Genomic DNA, 16,458 nt, shown 5'->3' on the forward strand with positions numbered 1-16,458 from the left:
ATCCACTCTAGGTCCTTCCATTGCCCAATCCACAGGGTCTTCTCTTCCCATCCACACCCATGTACCTTCCAAACAAAACCACCTCAGTGGTTCTCTTGCTCTTTCAGGCCTTGACATAACAATATAACACAATGTATATTGTGCAGGAGTACAATTCAGTTTAAATCACCACTAGCAAGCCAGGCAAATTATAAACTCAAACCCCACCCAGTAATTTCTTATTCGTGCAGTTCCCCTATTCAGATGCTGCAGGGAAAAGCTAAGCTTTGCTATGTACCCTGAAGGACATCAAATTTGGGTTATTTTGAACCAAGGGACAGGAAGAAAATTACAAAGTTGTGAGGCCCTTTCAGTGAATGCCCTGCTAGCAGCCCCTTGTTTATACCAGCACAGCTTCAACATCTCTGCTGATCTCAGCTGAGGTGCTGTGACATGAGGAGAGACGGGGGTGTAAGTGTCTCATAGATATGTTGCTCCTAAGCCATCTAGGACTAATGTTAGAATTGCCATCCCACTGTTTTAAGGTTCTTTCATGATTTCACCTTGCTGTGAAGTAGATCAGTATTATTGTCTCCATTTCACAGTGAGCCAGTGACAAAGCCAAGAATAGAACCCTGAAGTCCAGGCTCACAGGCCTGTGCAATAGTCACAAATCATCCATCCCCTAATTTATCCCTACTGGATTTGTTTTCCCCTTTTTCCATCTTTTGATCCCTGTCTCTGTCTTTCAATCTCATCACACTATCGCTGTCTTTGACAAGGCTGAAGTTGGTTCCTTGTTCCCTGTTCCTTATTCCCAGCTCCCTTATTAAAAGACCAAAATTTCCTAAATATTCAATGTAAAATTAACTTTTCAGAGATTTCACCATAATATATGTTAATGAATCTTATAATAATTAATATTGGTGATTAATAAATTAAAATAAAAAACTGGGTTTTGACTGGTTATGACAAAATATTTCTCAGGTCATCCCAAGTGACATGTCTCTACAACCATTAGACTGTTCTGAAGTAGCTGGGGTATGTCATTTCCCAGCCCGAAGCTTTATTCCTGACCAATATGCAGCATTGTCTAGGGCTTCTTTTTTTTCAGGGTTTATTAATTTTATTTTTTAGGGGAAAAACAACAAGGAGTCCTTGTGGCACCTTAGAGACTAACAAATTTATTTGGGCATAAGCTTTCGTAGGCTACCGCCCACTTCATCGGATGCATCTAGTGGAAAATACAGTAAGCAAGAATATATATACAGGACATGAAAAGATGGGAGTTGCCTTACCAAGTTGGGGGTCAGTGCTAACGAGACCAATTCAATTAGGGTGAATGTGGCCCATTCTCAACAGCTGACAACAAGGGACTAATATCAACAAAGAGAAAATTATTTTTTGTAGTGACCCAGCCATTCCCAGCCTTTATTTATGGTGTCAAGTTTGCAAATTAATTCCAGTTATACAGTTTCCTGTTGAAGTCTGTTTTTGAAGATTTTGTTGAAGAACGGTGACTTTTAAGTCTGTTATTGAGTGTCCGGGGAGATTGAAGTGCTCTCCTATTGGTTTTTGAATGTTACAATTCAGACATTTGTGTCCATTTATTCTTTTGCATGGAGACGGTCCAGTTTGGCCAATGTACATGGCAGAGGGGCATTGCTGGCACATGATGGCATATATCACATTGGTAGATGTGCAGGTGAACGAGTCCTTGATGGTGTGGCTGATGTGATTGGGTCCTATAATGGTGTACTTTGAATAGATATGCGGACAGAGTTGGCAACGGGATTTGTTACAGGGGTTGGTTCCTGGGTTAGTGTTTCTGTTGTGTGGTGAGTATTTGCTTCAGGTTGGAGGACTGTCTGTAAGCAAGGACTCACCTGTCTCCCAAGGTCTGTGAGAATTAGGGATTGTCCTTCAGGATAGGTTGTAGATCCTTGATGATGCTTTGGAGAGGTTTTGGTTGGGGGCTGTAGGTGATGGCTAGTAGCATTCTGTTACTTTCTTTGTTGGGCCTGTCCTGTAGTAGGTGATTTTTGGGTACCCTTCTGGCTCTGTCAATCTGTTTCCTCACTTCCCCAGGTGGGTATTGTAGTTTTAAGAACTCCTGATAGAGACCCTGTAGGTCTCTAAGGGCTTGGAGTAAATGCGGTTGTATCTCAGGGCTTGGCTGTACACAATGGATTGTGTGATGTCTGGATGAAAGCTGAGGGCATATAGGTAAGTATAGTGGTCAGTAGGTTTCTGGTATAGGATCGTGTTTATGTGACCATCACTTATTTGTACTGTAGTGTCCAGGAAGTGGATCTCTTGTGTGGACTGCAGCAAAAAAACTTCAGGACCAGACTTCAAAGAGAAACTGCTGAGCTCCAGTTCATCTGCAAATTTGACACCATCAGCTCAGGATTAAACAAAGACTGTGAATGGCTAGCCAACTACAAAAGCACTTTCTCCTCCCTTGGCTTTCACACCTCAACTGCTAGAACAGGGCCTCATCCTCCCTGACTGAACTAACTTCATTATCTTTAGCCTGCTTCTTGCTTGCATATATATACCTGCCCCTGGAAATTTCCACTACATGCATCTGATGAAGTGGGTATTCACCCACGAAAGCTCAAGCTCTTGTGTGGACTGGACCAGGCTGAGATTGATGGTAAGGTGGAAATTGTTGAAATCCAGGTAGAATTCCTCAAGGGCCTCCTTCATATGGGTACAGATGATGAAGATGTCATCAATGTAGCGCAAGTAGAGTAGGGGCGCTGGGGGCGGGGTATTATTTAGCAATTTTCGAGACTTGCATAGATGTCAAAAAATCAGAGGATTCCAGGGTTTATTTTAGTATATGCGGTAATGAGTAATGTATATTATATAGTATTATACAGTCGGATATACTGTAATAAGTAATCTCCTTATAATGTTCCCTACTGCATTTTAACAAAGTACTGTTTCAAACCTTTATCGTCCACCAGCAGGACCTACACAGATCCTGCTTATGCACAACATCTTGGTGTGCTTTAGAAATTGAACACCTGTAGTCCGTATTACTGCTCCATGTACACAAGCCCCGAAATACAGTACACTGGCAGAAAGGGATATTCCTTAATGTTGCAAGCTTTGGAGGACCATCGAGGGAGATTAATTAATATATGTATTGATAAAATGAATGAAACCAGAGTGTTTAGAAACTTGAGACTCCTTGACAGTGGACAGGAAGGTACCCTATTTCTACAGAATAGGGACATCAAAATAGTCACTGTTTCCACTATGATTCTGGGGGTCTTGGCCTACTCACTGTTCCCCTAGGCTCTTCTTCGAGTGATGTTCCCATGGGTGCTCCACTGTAGGTGCGGCAGCGCCTTCCATCTCGAGTCGGAGGTCTCAATAGCAGTGCCTGTTGGACCGCACATGCACACCTCCCCTCACCCCCCACCCCCCATGTGCAGGTTGTATATACAGTATAGCACTGTGTAGTCCGACCAGCCCCGGTTCCTTCCCTCCCACCTGTGGTCTGCAATGGAACGCTTAGCAGAGCCCAAGTTCCTCTTTAGATAGTAGCTTTCCTGTTTTCCTCTCATAGTTGTTAATTTCCCTTTTCTCTTTCTTCCTCCTAAAACAAAGCAAAACAAAACAAAATTAGTTAATTTTCCCATTTTTCCCTACTTCCCTTCAGGGAAGCTACCCCCTCAAACTTATGCCCAGTTCACCCAGGCTTAAGCAGTGTGTCTCCTGCAGAGCTGCCTTCTCTATAATGGAAGGCTGTGCAAAGTGTATCCTCTGCCTAGGAGAGGGACACATTCCTCAGAAGTGTTCCCATTGCCTGGGTTTGAAGCCGAGAGACAGAAGGGATAGGGACCTTGAACTCAAATTAATTCTGATGGCAAAGTCCCTGAGACCTGCGTTGGATTCCAGTTCCTTTTCCTCATCAGAGAGATCCTCACGCTCAACGAGGTTGTCTACTGACCATCACTCCCCTCGCCCCAGCAAGAGCAAAACATCCTCTGATAGAGCTGAAGGTAAGAAGAGACTGGCTCCTTCCTCACTTTCTGAGGCACAAACAAGAGTGCCATCCCCGACTCTGCTGTGGCTTCAGCAGCTTCTGACAAGGAGCACAGATCTGCTCCAGGCTGACTACCTCTGTCCATCAGTCTAAGGAAGGAAATAGAATGAAACCACTATCGGTGTCACCTTCTGTTGTTGGTGACCAAAGCAGGTCCTTTACTTCATTGCAACTCCAGGACCGTTTCTGGCACTGAGGAATTCATTGGCACTGACACCGGCACCAGCGAAACAGCCGGCTCCAGTGAAGTCCTCAGCCCTGATGCTGCCCACAGCACCGAAGCCCTATTCACATAATCCTCAGCACTGAAATAGCCATCTGCATCATTGCAAATGCCAACTAAATCTACTGCTCAGAAAAGCTCTCTTCCACCATCTGCTGACTCTTTTCCATATTACACCTCAGCACTGTACTCCACACCTGTATTGATGAGAGCTTACCCACAGGAATTCACACATCTGTCAACATCACTATACCTGACATTCTGGATTCTCCACTCCTCAGATAGGAGCTGTCCCAAGTTTGACACACTTCACGATCAAGATAGTCTTCACACTCTCCCACAGGGATGGCACCTCCTTTCCCTAGTGATATCGACATCAGGGCCATTGACTTACATCTTACCTGCTGCAGTTCAGGGCACCCAGCCTTTTCAGGGGCCTCCATGGATACAACCATATAGTCTCTTTCCCCCTAATTGGCCATATTGGGACCTCTGGACCATAGGGTAGAATTCAGTTATCCCGCACTGCTGAAAACACACCGACCTCCATCCATCCCCTCAACAATCTCTTGACCTCCAGAACCACAGCCTGAGCAAATATCACCACTGGAGGAGGAACTGGAAGGAGAGCAGTATGAAGAGGTACCTCTGGTCCTCCATTTTTCTTCATCTTCACCTGATGAAGCCATCATGCACAGAGGCTGATGATTTTTGTCACTTTCAGGACTTGTTTCATAGAGTGGCTGACGCTGACTCCCTAAACATTGAGGAGGTCAAGGAACAACAACACGAACTGATTGAAATTCTTCATATCTCCTCATCAACAAAAATTGCCCTACCTATTAATGATGCACTACTTGAACATGCAAAGCTTCTTGGGCAGACTCCAGCATTTATCCCTCCTACATGCAAAAGGGCCGATTGGAAACATTTTGTACCTGCAAAAAAATGCAGAGTTTTTTTTTCCACATCCTGCCCCGAATTCTCTCGTGGTGAATGCAGTGCAGATGAAGGGCAGTCAATATCAATTCTGAACTTGCCACAGATTGGAAATGTTTAGCTCTCCTGGGCAGAAAATCCTATTAGTCAGCTACCCTCCAATTTTGAATTTCCAGTTATGAGGTCCTTATGGCCAAATACAATTATAGAAATTATTCTAAGCTGGAAGAACTTTGCCAGGATCTGCCAGATTCCTCATTTTGGAAGGTCACTTAATAGCCCACATGGCTCTGCAGGCATCTCTGGACTCAGCTGACACAGCTGCCCGATCCATTGCTACCTCGGTAGTAATGTGACGTGCATGATGGTTGCACCTTTTAGGATTCCCTAAGGAGGTGCAAAATACGGTTGAGGATCTCCCGTTTGAAGGACAAAAACACTTTTTTTCTGAGCGCCTGGCCAACTCCTTACACTCACTGAAAGACTCCCGAGCCACTCTAAAATCCCTTGGTATATACACACCACAGCCAAAATGAAGATTGGGAAAATATCAGCTCTCTCCATGATCTCGCCGTCAGCCACACTACTCTGAAAACCAATGCCATCGTCAGTGACCTCCCAAGAGGTGCAGACTATCGCCTCCACGAGGGGCACCGTCCCAAACACCCTTTAATAAGCAGCAAATTTGAAGGTTTGGTTGAGGTCCAGAGAACCTTCTGCTGCTCCAGTTGCCCTGACCATCTGTAACGCCATCTACACACTGACAGTTTGGCAACGGCCTCACTCCATTTTTCTCATCTTGGATGCTCATTACCCCGGAAAGATGGGTCCTGGAAATAGTAGAGGAATGTTACTCCATCCCCTTTCTAGCTATACCATCCCAACAACCCTCCTCCCCGTCCCTCTTCAAGGACCCCTCTCACGAGCCCATCCTGGAGGAGGAAGTGAGACATCTTCTACAAATGGGAGCCATAGAACTGGTGCTTCCACAGCACAGAAGACACAGTTTCTATTCCCACTACTTCCTGGTACAAAAGAAGTCTGGCTGTTCGTGCCACATCCTAGATCTTTGCAATCTCAACTAGTTTGTCAGACAATAACAGTTCAAGATGGTCACCCTATCCACCATCATCCCAGCACTGGAACAGGGGGACTGGTTCTTGGCTCTTGACCTACAGGACATATACTTTCATATTGCAGTGCACCCTGCTCACAGACATTTCCTAGCATTCATCGTTGGCCACGGTCACTACCGGTACAAAGTACTACCCTTCGGACTATCCACAGCTCCTGGGTTTTTTTCCAAGGTACTCACAGTGATCACGGCCTTCCTCTGCAAACAAGGCATCACCATTTTCCCATATCTAGATGACTGTCTTCTTAAACTGTGATCTGAGACTGTAGCACTGTGAGAGAAGTATCCTGGGCCCCATAAAGCAGAACAGTTTGGAGTTTGAGGGTGGGCTGCTCTCCATAACACATGGTCCCAGAGCTGGAACCTGGAGCAGAGGGAGGGCTTAGGCACCAACTAGAGATGCAACCAGGGGCTGAAAAACTTTGCTCCTTGTGTCAGGGCTCAAGAAACTCTGCAACCAAGGCATGAAGGACTTTGGGTGTGAGTAAGTGTGGGCCCATCTTTCCCTTTGCAGGCTCAGGGCCTGACACCTGTTGGGCCTATAATGATTTGCCCCCACAACATTGGACCTGCAGCTGGTTACAGGTGGAAAAATGGATTCTGTTTCTGACCCTGTGCCCTAAGTCTGTAGCTGGTAGATGGATGTAATTAGGTGCATGGGGATAATTTTTATTTAGCTGAGCAATTGTCACATTTTCTGGGAGAGGCTTTTCAGGGATCTGTCAGACTTTATTTACTTTCATTTGTTTCAAAATGTAGTGGAAGTTTTTAGAGGTTTGTGGATGAATCGTTGTTCACCAAAACTTTGTTTAATTTGTTAGGGCTGGATTCCAGCCCTGCCCCTCCCCCAACTCCTTACTTACCTGGAGTCACCTTATCCCCAGTAGTTCTACTGAAACCAACATGAGTAGAAATGGCAGAACATAGCCCTGAATGTGTACAACAATTTTGTTGGAGTCACACACATCTGACAGAGATCTTACTGCTCATTCATCATGATGGCCACATCTAACAATGCCAACTCTGCCCACATATCTACACCAGCGACACCATCACAGGACCTAACCAGATCAGCCACACCATCACCGGTTCATTCACCTGCACATCACCAATGTAATATACGCCATCATCTGCCAGCAATGCCTCTCTGCTATGTACATCGGCCAAACTGGACAGTCCCTACGTAAAAGGATAAATGGACACAAATCAGATATTAGGAATGGCAATATACAAAAACCTGTAGGAGAACACTTCAACCTCCCTGGACACACAATAGCAGATTTAAAGGTAGCCATCCTGCAGCAAAAAAACTTCAGGACCAGATTTCAAAGAGAAACTGCTGAGCTCCAGTTCATCTGCAAATTTGACACCATCAGCTCAGGATTAAACAAAGACTGTGATGGCTTGCCAACTACAAAAGCAGTTTCTCCTCCCTTGGTTTTCACACCTCAACTGCTAGAACAGGGCCTCATCCTCCCTGACTGAAGTAACTTCATTATCTTTACCCTTCTTCTTGCTTGCATATATATACATACCTGCCCCTGGAAATTTCCACTACATGCATCTGATGAAGTGGGTATTCACCCACGAAAGCTCATGCTCCAATACGTCTGTTAGTCTATAAGGTGCCACAGGACTCTTTGCTGCTGCCTAAATAGTTGCTTATTACTCTTTCATTCTGGAAATGTAGATTCTACACTCTTTTTTGCTGGTTTAATTGCCTGCCATTTGAACTGAACTTATAAATATTCATTAAAAAAATCCCTAACCCTATTTTAAAAGAACATTAAGGTTGTAAAATCAAGCACTCAGAAGTTAACAAATGCCAAAATGAAGGCTGCCTGTGCAATCTTAATTCAGCCCCTTGTACATCTGCATTATTTTACTGCTTTTAGTTATATGATTACATACTGTTTGTTTTTTTCACAAGACCATGCCTTATTCAATGAAGAACATAGACTTGCTCTGAGAACAAATCAGGGCTGTGTAGTGAAGGAGGCTGTTGCCTGTAGAACCCCTGCCTCATTTGTTGCCAAAGTTGAAAGGTGTGTAGTGGACGAGGCAGGGAACTGCAGGAAGAGAAAAGGATGGTCTCATAGTTAAAGGAGGTGAATGGTGCCCCAGAGAACTGGATTCTATCCCTGCCTCTGCCAGAGAATATCCATGTGATGCTGGACAAGTCACTTAAAGCAAAGTGTTCACAACTGGGCACTAATTGTGCATTCCTCATTTTCTGGGTGGCCGACATGAGAGACACCTGGGGCCAGATTTGCAGAAGTGCTGAGTGCTCATGACAGCAACTGAAGTCAATTGGGGCCATGGTTTGAACATATAATGTGCTTTACAATGGTAAATACTCTGGAAAATCAGGGCCTAGGTAACCCAAGTTCAGCTCCCAAAATGAGTGGATACTTTTGAAAATTTCAGCCTTAATTTCTGTGCTGCCATTTTTCTGCTGTAAAATGGGGGTAACGATAACCCCTCACAGAGATGTTGTGAAGATAAATTCATCATTGATTGTTAATTACTCAGTAAGGTGACAGCACCATAGAAAGGCCCAAGGAGAAATTAATAATTCTGCATTCAGTGCAAAGGTTGCGGGTGGAATAACACCTGGGGCCATACATTGAATCAGGAGGATGAAAAAGAAATATTGACTCGCTGTCCTTTCAGTGAATGATGCAGGGTCCTGTAGGAAAATGGTTTGTGATGAAAGACTGTATCATGGTGCAGATGCACAAGGGGGCAGAACTCAGGTGTCCTCGGCAGCTTTAATTTTGGTATTTCCTAACTTTTGACTCTTGACTTTGTAACATAACTGTCTTTTTACATAGGGTCTATTTGTTTGATGTATTACAGTGTACTCCCAATTATCCAAATAGCATGGGGGACACCGATATTATTTGGATAGTCAGGAGTTCTGGTAACTGAGAGGCAGGGGCAGAGCCCCTCTCACTCACTCTCGGGACAGTGGGACTGCAGACTGCTCCCTGCACTGCCATAGAGCCAGTGACCCCTGATTCTTGCAGGTACAAGGTGTCTGCTCTGTTACGTGAACCTCCCATTATCCAAATTGCTTCCTTGTCCCCCAGCCTGAAATGCACAAGACACATGCTGCAGAGGGCAGGTATCTCAGGCTGGGGGACAAAGAAGTGATGTTCAGATATCCGGTGGTTCAGATAACAGGATTTTGGATAAACAGGAGTATACATGTATAGGAGCCATTCTTGAAGGTGTCCTGAGGAGTCTGTCTGGGCTGAGGCTAATGGACGCAGGAGACCAAACAGAGAGAGGAGCTGTTGCACTCACATCACCAATCTCAACAGATGAGGTCTCTGCAGCAGTGGTTATCTTAGTCACTCTAGGATGAGGTTTGATGTGAGCAAATCCAGTCCCCCTTGGAAGCCCCTCATGTAGGGACCTATGTACAGGTACTTGGCGTTCTTCCCAGTCCCTCTGTCCTTTTCAGGGCGCAGCAGTCCCTTGGCTAGATCCTCAGCTTGTGTACATGAGGGTGGCTCCATTGATCTCAGTAGAGCTGTGCTGACTTACCCCAGGGGAGGATCAGAATCCTTTTATCACACCAGGCAGAAGCCCCATTCTGTGACCTAGGGTGACCAGACGTCCCAATTTTATCAGGACTGTCCTGATATTTGCTTATTTGTCCCATGTCCCCACCGAAGGTAGGTCGGGACGCGAATTGTCCCGATATTTTCCTCCACTCATAGGCGGAGCAGCGCCCGGAGGGGGCTTGCCCCCCTCTGCCCCGACTCCGCCCCCTCCTTCCCCTATTGGATCCCTCCCCAAATCCCCGCTCTGACCCCGCCTCTTCCCCAAAAACACCGCATTCCTTCTCCTCCCCCTTCCCTCCCAGGCTTATGCTGATCAGCTGTATGGTGGCGCAAGCACTGGAGGGAGGGGGGAGGTGGAGATGGAGCGGAGGCAAGCTGGTGCGGGGGAGGGGGGAGCATGGAGCTCCAGCAGCCGGGTTTTTTTTGGTTTTTGGTTTTTTTGCTCTCTCGCCCTCCCCCACGTCCCAATATTTCACCTGTGTGATCTGGTCACCCTATTGTGACCATCCAATGGATTCCTTATGTCCATTCTTCTCATTTCTCTGCTGGAGTTTGTTACATCATTAGTTGCAGAAAACAGTTGTGCAAACTCCTGAGGCCCAAGGGGTGTGTCCAAAAGGCAAGCTTCCAGGAAGAATAAAAAAACAGACAAAAAGATTTGTGTGTGTGTAATTAGTCCTCGGAAGGCTGAAAAAAATATGAGGGCTGCTATAGAAATTCAGAGAGCTCTGAAGCTCTAAATTCAGCTTTAACTGGAGATGTGTTATGTTTTCTTTACTGCAGAAATAAACTTTGAGCCAATTATTTCCTCTTCCTCTTTCTAGATTCTCTGGGCGCCTGTGTTTGAGCATTGAGAAGACTGAGGGAACAAATCAGCTGAGGGTTACCAGCTGTTGTTTCTAATAGCTGTCCAGCTAACGGTAAATACATAGTTCTCTGGGGATAGGCTACTTCTAATCTGAACATGTTACAGTTTATACAGTTGTGGGACCTGTCAAAATGGGCCTTAGTCAGTATTTCAGAAGTTACCATTGCGCCCCTTCACCTTGCTGCTCTGATATCCAGAACCCTCCTGAGGCCATGTAAAGCTAACAGCGGGTCTCAGGACACAGGTCCTCATACTCCAGGACTGTGATGTACAGATTCCAGATTGTATTTGGTTGTTTTCTGAAATATTTTAAATTAGGGGGGTCCCATCTCTCTGTTGTCAAGTCCATTTGGATAATAAATATTATTATACCACTTTTCATCCTAGATCCTCAACAGGCTTCACAGACATTAACTAAGCCGTATAACGCCCCTGTGTGGTAACGCACTATGATTATCCCTACTTTACAAATGGGGAAACTGAGGCACAGAGAGACAAAGTCCAGTGAATCCTTTGTGAGGCAAAGCACTGAGGAGTTATGAACCCCAAGGTTATATTTCTTTCCTCTACCTGGGAAATATTGCAATTATTCTATATTAATTATTAACAGCGATTTACTTTGTATTTTATTTTTGTTTCCTGATACTTGGTGATAGAATCATAGAATATTAGGGTTGGAAGAGACCTCAGGAGGTCATCTAGTTCAACCCCCTGCTCAAAGCAGGACCAACACCAACTAAATTATCCTCGCCAGGGCTTTGTCAAGCCAGTCCTTAAAAACCTCTAAGGATGGAGATTCCACCACCTCCCTAGGTAACCTATTCCAGTGGTGAAGCACTAGTGAAAAAGTGTTTCCTAGTATGTAACCTAGACCTCCTCCACTGCAACTTGAGACCATTGCTCCTTGTTCTGTAATCTCCCACCACTGAGAACAGTCTAGATCCATCCTCTTTGGAACCCCACTTCAGGTAGTTGAAGGCTCCTATCAAATCCCTTCTTCTCTTCTGCAGATTAAATAAGCCAAGTTCCGTCAGCCTCTCCTTGTAAATCATGTGCCCTAGCCCCCTAATAATTTTCATTGCCCTCCACTGGACTCTCTCCAATTTGTCCACATCCTTTCTGTAGTGGGGGGCCCAAAACTGGACGCAGTATTCCAGATGCGTCCTCACCAGTGCTGAAGAGAGGGGAATAATCACTTCCCTCTATCTGCTTGCAATGCTCCTTCTAATGTAGCCCAATATGCTGTTGGCCTTTTTGGCAACAAGAGCACACTGCTGACTCATATCCAGTGTCTCATCCACTGTAATCCCCAGGTCCTTTTTTGCAGAACTGCTTCTTAACCAGTTGGTCCCCAGCCTGTAGCAGTGGATGGGATTCTTCCATCCTGTGTGCAGGACTCTGCACTTGTCCTTGTTGAACCTCAACAGATTTCTTTTGTCTCAATCCTCCAATTAGTCTAGGTCACTCTGGACTCTATCCCTACCCTCCAGCATATCTACCTCTTCCCCCAGTTTAGTGTCATCTGCAAATTTGCTGACGGCACAATCCATCCCATCATCCAGATCATTAATAAAGATATTGAACAAAACTGACCCTAGAACCGATCCCTGGAGCACTCTGCTTATTACCGGCTGCCAACGAGACATCGAGCCGTTGATCACTACCCGTTGAGCCCGATAATCTATCCAGCTTTCTGTCCACCTTACAGTCCATTCATCCAATCCATACTTCTTTAACTTGCTGGCAAGAATACTGTGGGAGACGGTATCAAAAGCTTTGCTAAAGTCAAGATATATCATGTCCACTGCTTTCCCCATATCCACAGAGCCAGTTTTCTCATCATAGAAGGCAATCAGGTTGGACAGGCATGACTTGCTCTTGATGAATCCATGTTGACTGTTCCTTCTTCTCCTCCAAGTGCTTCAAAATGGATTCCTTGAGGACCTGCTGCATGATTTTGCTGGGGACTGAAGTGATGCTGACCAGTCTGTAGTTCCCTGGGTTCTCCTTCTCCATTTAAAATATGGGCACTATATTTGCCTTTTTCCAATCGTCCTGGACCTCCCCCGAGTTTTCAAAGATGGAAAACCGAAAACTGAAAATCAGTGACCTGCTTTTAAGTGCCCTCGACAACCTTCCTCAGGAAAACTTTGAAAGGTTTAAAGACAAACTAGCACACTCTGACTTTGAGGGGAAAGGTAACATCCCCCGAGGTTGGCTAGAGAATGCCGACAGGATACATACTAAGAACCTCCTGATGGAATTCTATAGTGGAGATGCTGCAGTAGATGTAACCATAGACATTTTCACTCAGATCAATCTCAGAGATTCTGCTGCAAAACTCGGAGAAGAAAGAGAGAAAGGTAAGAGACCTAAAGTTACTGTAAAACCTGGGAACCTGCTCCAAGAATCTGCTCCAGGGCAGCAGCAGCAGGAGCAGAAGGAGAAACAGGCTGATGGCAGGAATGACAAGTTCTAAATTCCAGTAGAGAACCAGGGGGATTCAGAGCAGCGATGCCCAGAGTGGCCCAGATTCTCTCGCCTGCTCCATTCCCTTTTCACCACTCAGCTGGAAGAAGGGGAACACAGTCAGCCTGTAACTCTCCATCTGAGGAAATCCCCAGTGTGGGGGAGTCCCCAGTGGGTATAGAGCCAACAGAGCGGTGCAGAGGGAGTGCCATGGGCAGAGAGAGGTGGGGAGGAGGAGTGACTGAAGTGCATCCCCAGTTGCAGCACCATTCTTTGAGGACCAGCAGCAGCTGGCATAAGTTAGAACAGCCCCCAGGCTGCTCTAGCCTGTGCTAGGGCTGGGTCAGAGAATCAAGGATCCGTAACTAAAAGCTGATCACAGCAGAAAGGCTGGCTCAGTATGTTCTCCCCAAACAGCTGACTGGCCCCATGAAACCTTTCTGGGATTCCAGGCAGGAACTGTATCTTCAAGGCTATTTTTAATTAAAGACACATATTCAGTGCAATACAAACAGCCAATATATTTGTTTGTCTTTATTTTTGAGATGGGGAGAGAGGGTATTTTATTCCTCTAACTGAGTTATTAAGTAGCCAGCAAACCTGGAGAGCTGCAGTTCTGAAGGCCCCAGGCTGCATCCAGGAATAATAGTATTATGTTAGCCACACAACATTCCAGGATGATGTGTTGTTAGGAGCACACTAATGGGCCTGATTCTAAACTGCTTTATACTTTGCATAGTCATTAATCTCTGTGTAAAATGAGCACTCGGTGGATGTCCAATGCTACATTCAGTATAAACTGAGTGGAGATTTCTCAACTGGAAGCTTTTTGCAAGACCCTTTGCACTCATGGGGCTCAATCCTCATCTGTGCGAGAGCAGCATCTGGTGCAGTTGATGGCAGGAAGACGAAGATGGTTTTACAATAGCCCATTCTGGCAGTGGAGTCATAAGGATCCATTCAGGCAGCTGGCAAGGCACACACCCAGCTATGTCCCCAGCACAGCTCCTACACTAATGTCTACAAGGTGCAGTGGGTACTGCTGGTTACATAGGCCTTCCCTGTCCTTCTCCCTAAGGATTCCACCACACAGTGGAAATCCCCAGGAGGCTGCTTACAATGGCTATATCGCCCTCCTGTATCATCAAAGAGGCACTAATGAGCCATATCAAGACTGATGATGTGGGGCACTTTGCACAGGTGCAAATGGCTACACAAGGTGCAAGGCAGTGGAGAATCAGGCTCCCTGTTTTCAGTTCTATAAAAATATTATTTTGGGATTAAATTCCTCATGCTGTGTGACAGCCCAAAAATAAGTTTGGGAAGTGTCATAATACATTTATTCTCTTGAACTGCTTACCTGTGGGGTGGGAGGACAGGTTTGTTTTAAAAAAAAATCTGTCCTGCTATATTATATATAAAGAAGACTTGAGTGTTTAATGTATTTTTTGTTCAACTCAAGCTTCTGATATACAGTTATGAGAAAAAATATCTTCAGAACATCTGCCCCTTTAATTATTGGGCTGAGAAAGCTTCTACACCACTTATCTGGGCTCATGGTGAGACCCCTGCCACAACCAGGGATGACTAAATGAAGCAGTAATGAAATTTCTATTTTGTTTTTTTAAAGAAGAAAAACCCCACTTTGTTAACATTTTTTCTTTTGTTCTTTTGGATATTTGCTTCCAACCCTTTCAGATTGTTTGTTTTTTATAATAATACCCAACTCTAAATATAGGGCTTTTCATTAGCAGATCTCAGTGTTCAAATATCATTAAGAAAGACTCTATGGCTATGTCTACATCAACCTGTAAGCCTAGGGTTAGTGGGATTTGAGTTAGCTGACCCATGTCAGGGAACGGTTTGAGCACCTACTTTGCATTTTAACCCTAGGTTAAGGATTTTCTGACCTGTGCTTGAACCTAGGGTTCTAGCCTCCACACTGCAGTGCACAGACCTAAGTCAAAGTAACCCAACCCCAGAGTGCCTGGTACCCTCCATCCTACTGTCAGCACTCTAGCCCTATGAATGTGTTGCACTGTGGGAAAAATCTAATGCCCACCCTGTTTCTTAACTATGATGATGCTATTGATGAGATTCAGATGCCCATAAGGAAACACGAGTACATCAGCTGCATAACTAGCTCCTTTGGTGGCTCTCAGTAGAATGACTGTAGCTTGTGAAGGCTTTATACTGAACTGCCATCTAATCTGAGAGCTGGGCTCTCCATCTCTAGGCTGAGTCACATTGGCAGGAAAATTCCCATGTGCTCCTGTTCTGTGGATAATTAGGACATCAGTGTCCAAGGCTGTCAAACTATTTAATGAAACTTTGCAATTCTTAATTTTTAAAAATGGCCTGTTCAATGCAGCTATTTTGTTAATTTATTTTTGTCTGTTTTGAAGTTTGACATAAGATGACAGTATCAGAGGAAAAAAACACTCCCTCCCCAGGCTGGCTGCTGCCAGCTATGGAGTGCTGCAGTGTTTTCCCAGGGCTTGGGGTGCAGTGTGCTCCAGCACCCCCCAAAGATCTTTTATCCCTGCCCCCACTGCACCCCAGAGGCAGAGATAAAGGATCCCTGGAGTCTGTAGGGATGTTTTGGAGCTGCGTCCCACCCATTGCCCTCACAGTGCACACTGCCCAGGCATCTCTGCACACACAGCCCCAGGGAGGGCAGTAGGGGCCTGGGACCAAGGAACAGAGAGTAGAGTGGGACCAAGTGGCTGTCCCACAGGCAGGGCTGGCTCCAGAGCCCAGTGGGGCAAGCACCCGCCTGGGGCGACCCTTTTCCGGGGGGGCGGCAGGCTGGGCCGGCGGACATGCCACAGTCATGCCTGCAGGAGGTCCACTGGAGCCCCGGGAGCAGCGGACCTGCCGCAGGCATGACTGCGGAGGGGACGCTTGGCCGGCGGCTCCAGTGGACCTCCCGCAGGCATGACTGCGGCAGCGAACCACCCGCAGCTGCGGGAGGTCCAGCCGAGCCGCGCGACCAGCGGACCCTCCGCAGTCATGCCCGCGGGAGGTCCGCTGCTCCCGCAGCTCGGGGGCGCCTCCCGGGCATGACTGCTTGGGGTGGCCAAATTTGTAGAGCCGCCCCTGCCCACAGGGAAGGGGAGCAGCAGAGTTCCCGGCTCAGCACAGCCAGAGGAGGAATAATGCCAAACATCCTGGTAGCTGGGAGCCGTCTCCCACCTTTCAGCTTTGTTC

The 16,458-nt window shown here is 46.0% G+C and overlaps 1 protein-coding gene across 4 annotated transcripts in view; it reads left to right on the forward strand.

The window, feature by feature from the left end:
* LOC123368703 (NACHT, LRR and PYD domains-containing protein 12-like) overlaps positions 1-16,458 on the forward strand; it is a 135,219-nt gene that overhangs the window by 9,706 nt on the left and 109,055 nt on the right. Inside the window, exon 2 of one of the 4 annotated variants that reach the window (XM_045013747.1) lies at positions 10,736-10,831. The exons of 1 other annotated variant lie outside the window; for it this stretch is intronic. Coding sequence is in view for 1 of the 3 variants with exons in the window: in XM_045013745.1 (XP_044869680.1) it covers positions 12,860-13,142 (283 nt within the window). In the remaining 2 variants the exon portion in view is untranslated. Of the gene's footprint in view, positions 1-10,735; positions 10,832-12,822; positions 13,143-16,458 lie in introns of those variants that run through there. 2 more of the 4 variants (XR_006578866.1, XM_045013745.1) reach the window with 2 other exon arrangements.

The sequence above is a fragment of the Mauremys mutica genome, chromosome 4, assembly GCF_020497125.1.
Source record: "Mauremys mutica isolate MM-2020 ecotype Southern chromosome 4, ASM2049712v1, whole genome shotgun sequence".
NCBI lineage: Eukaryota > Metazoa > Chordata > Testudines > Geoemydidae > Mauremys > Mauremys mutica.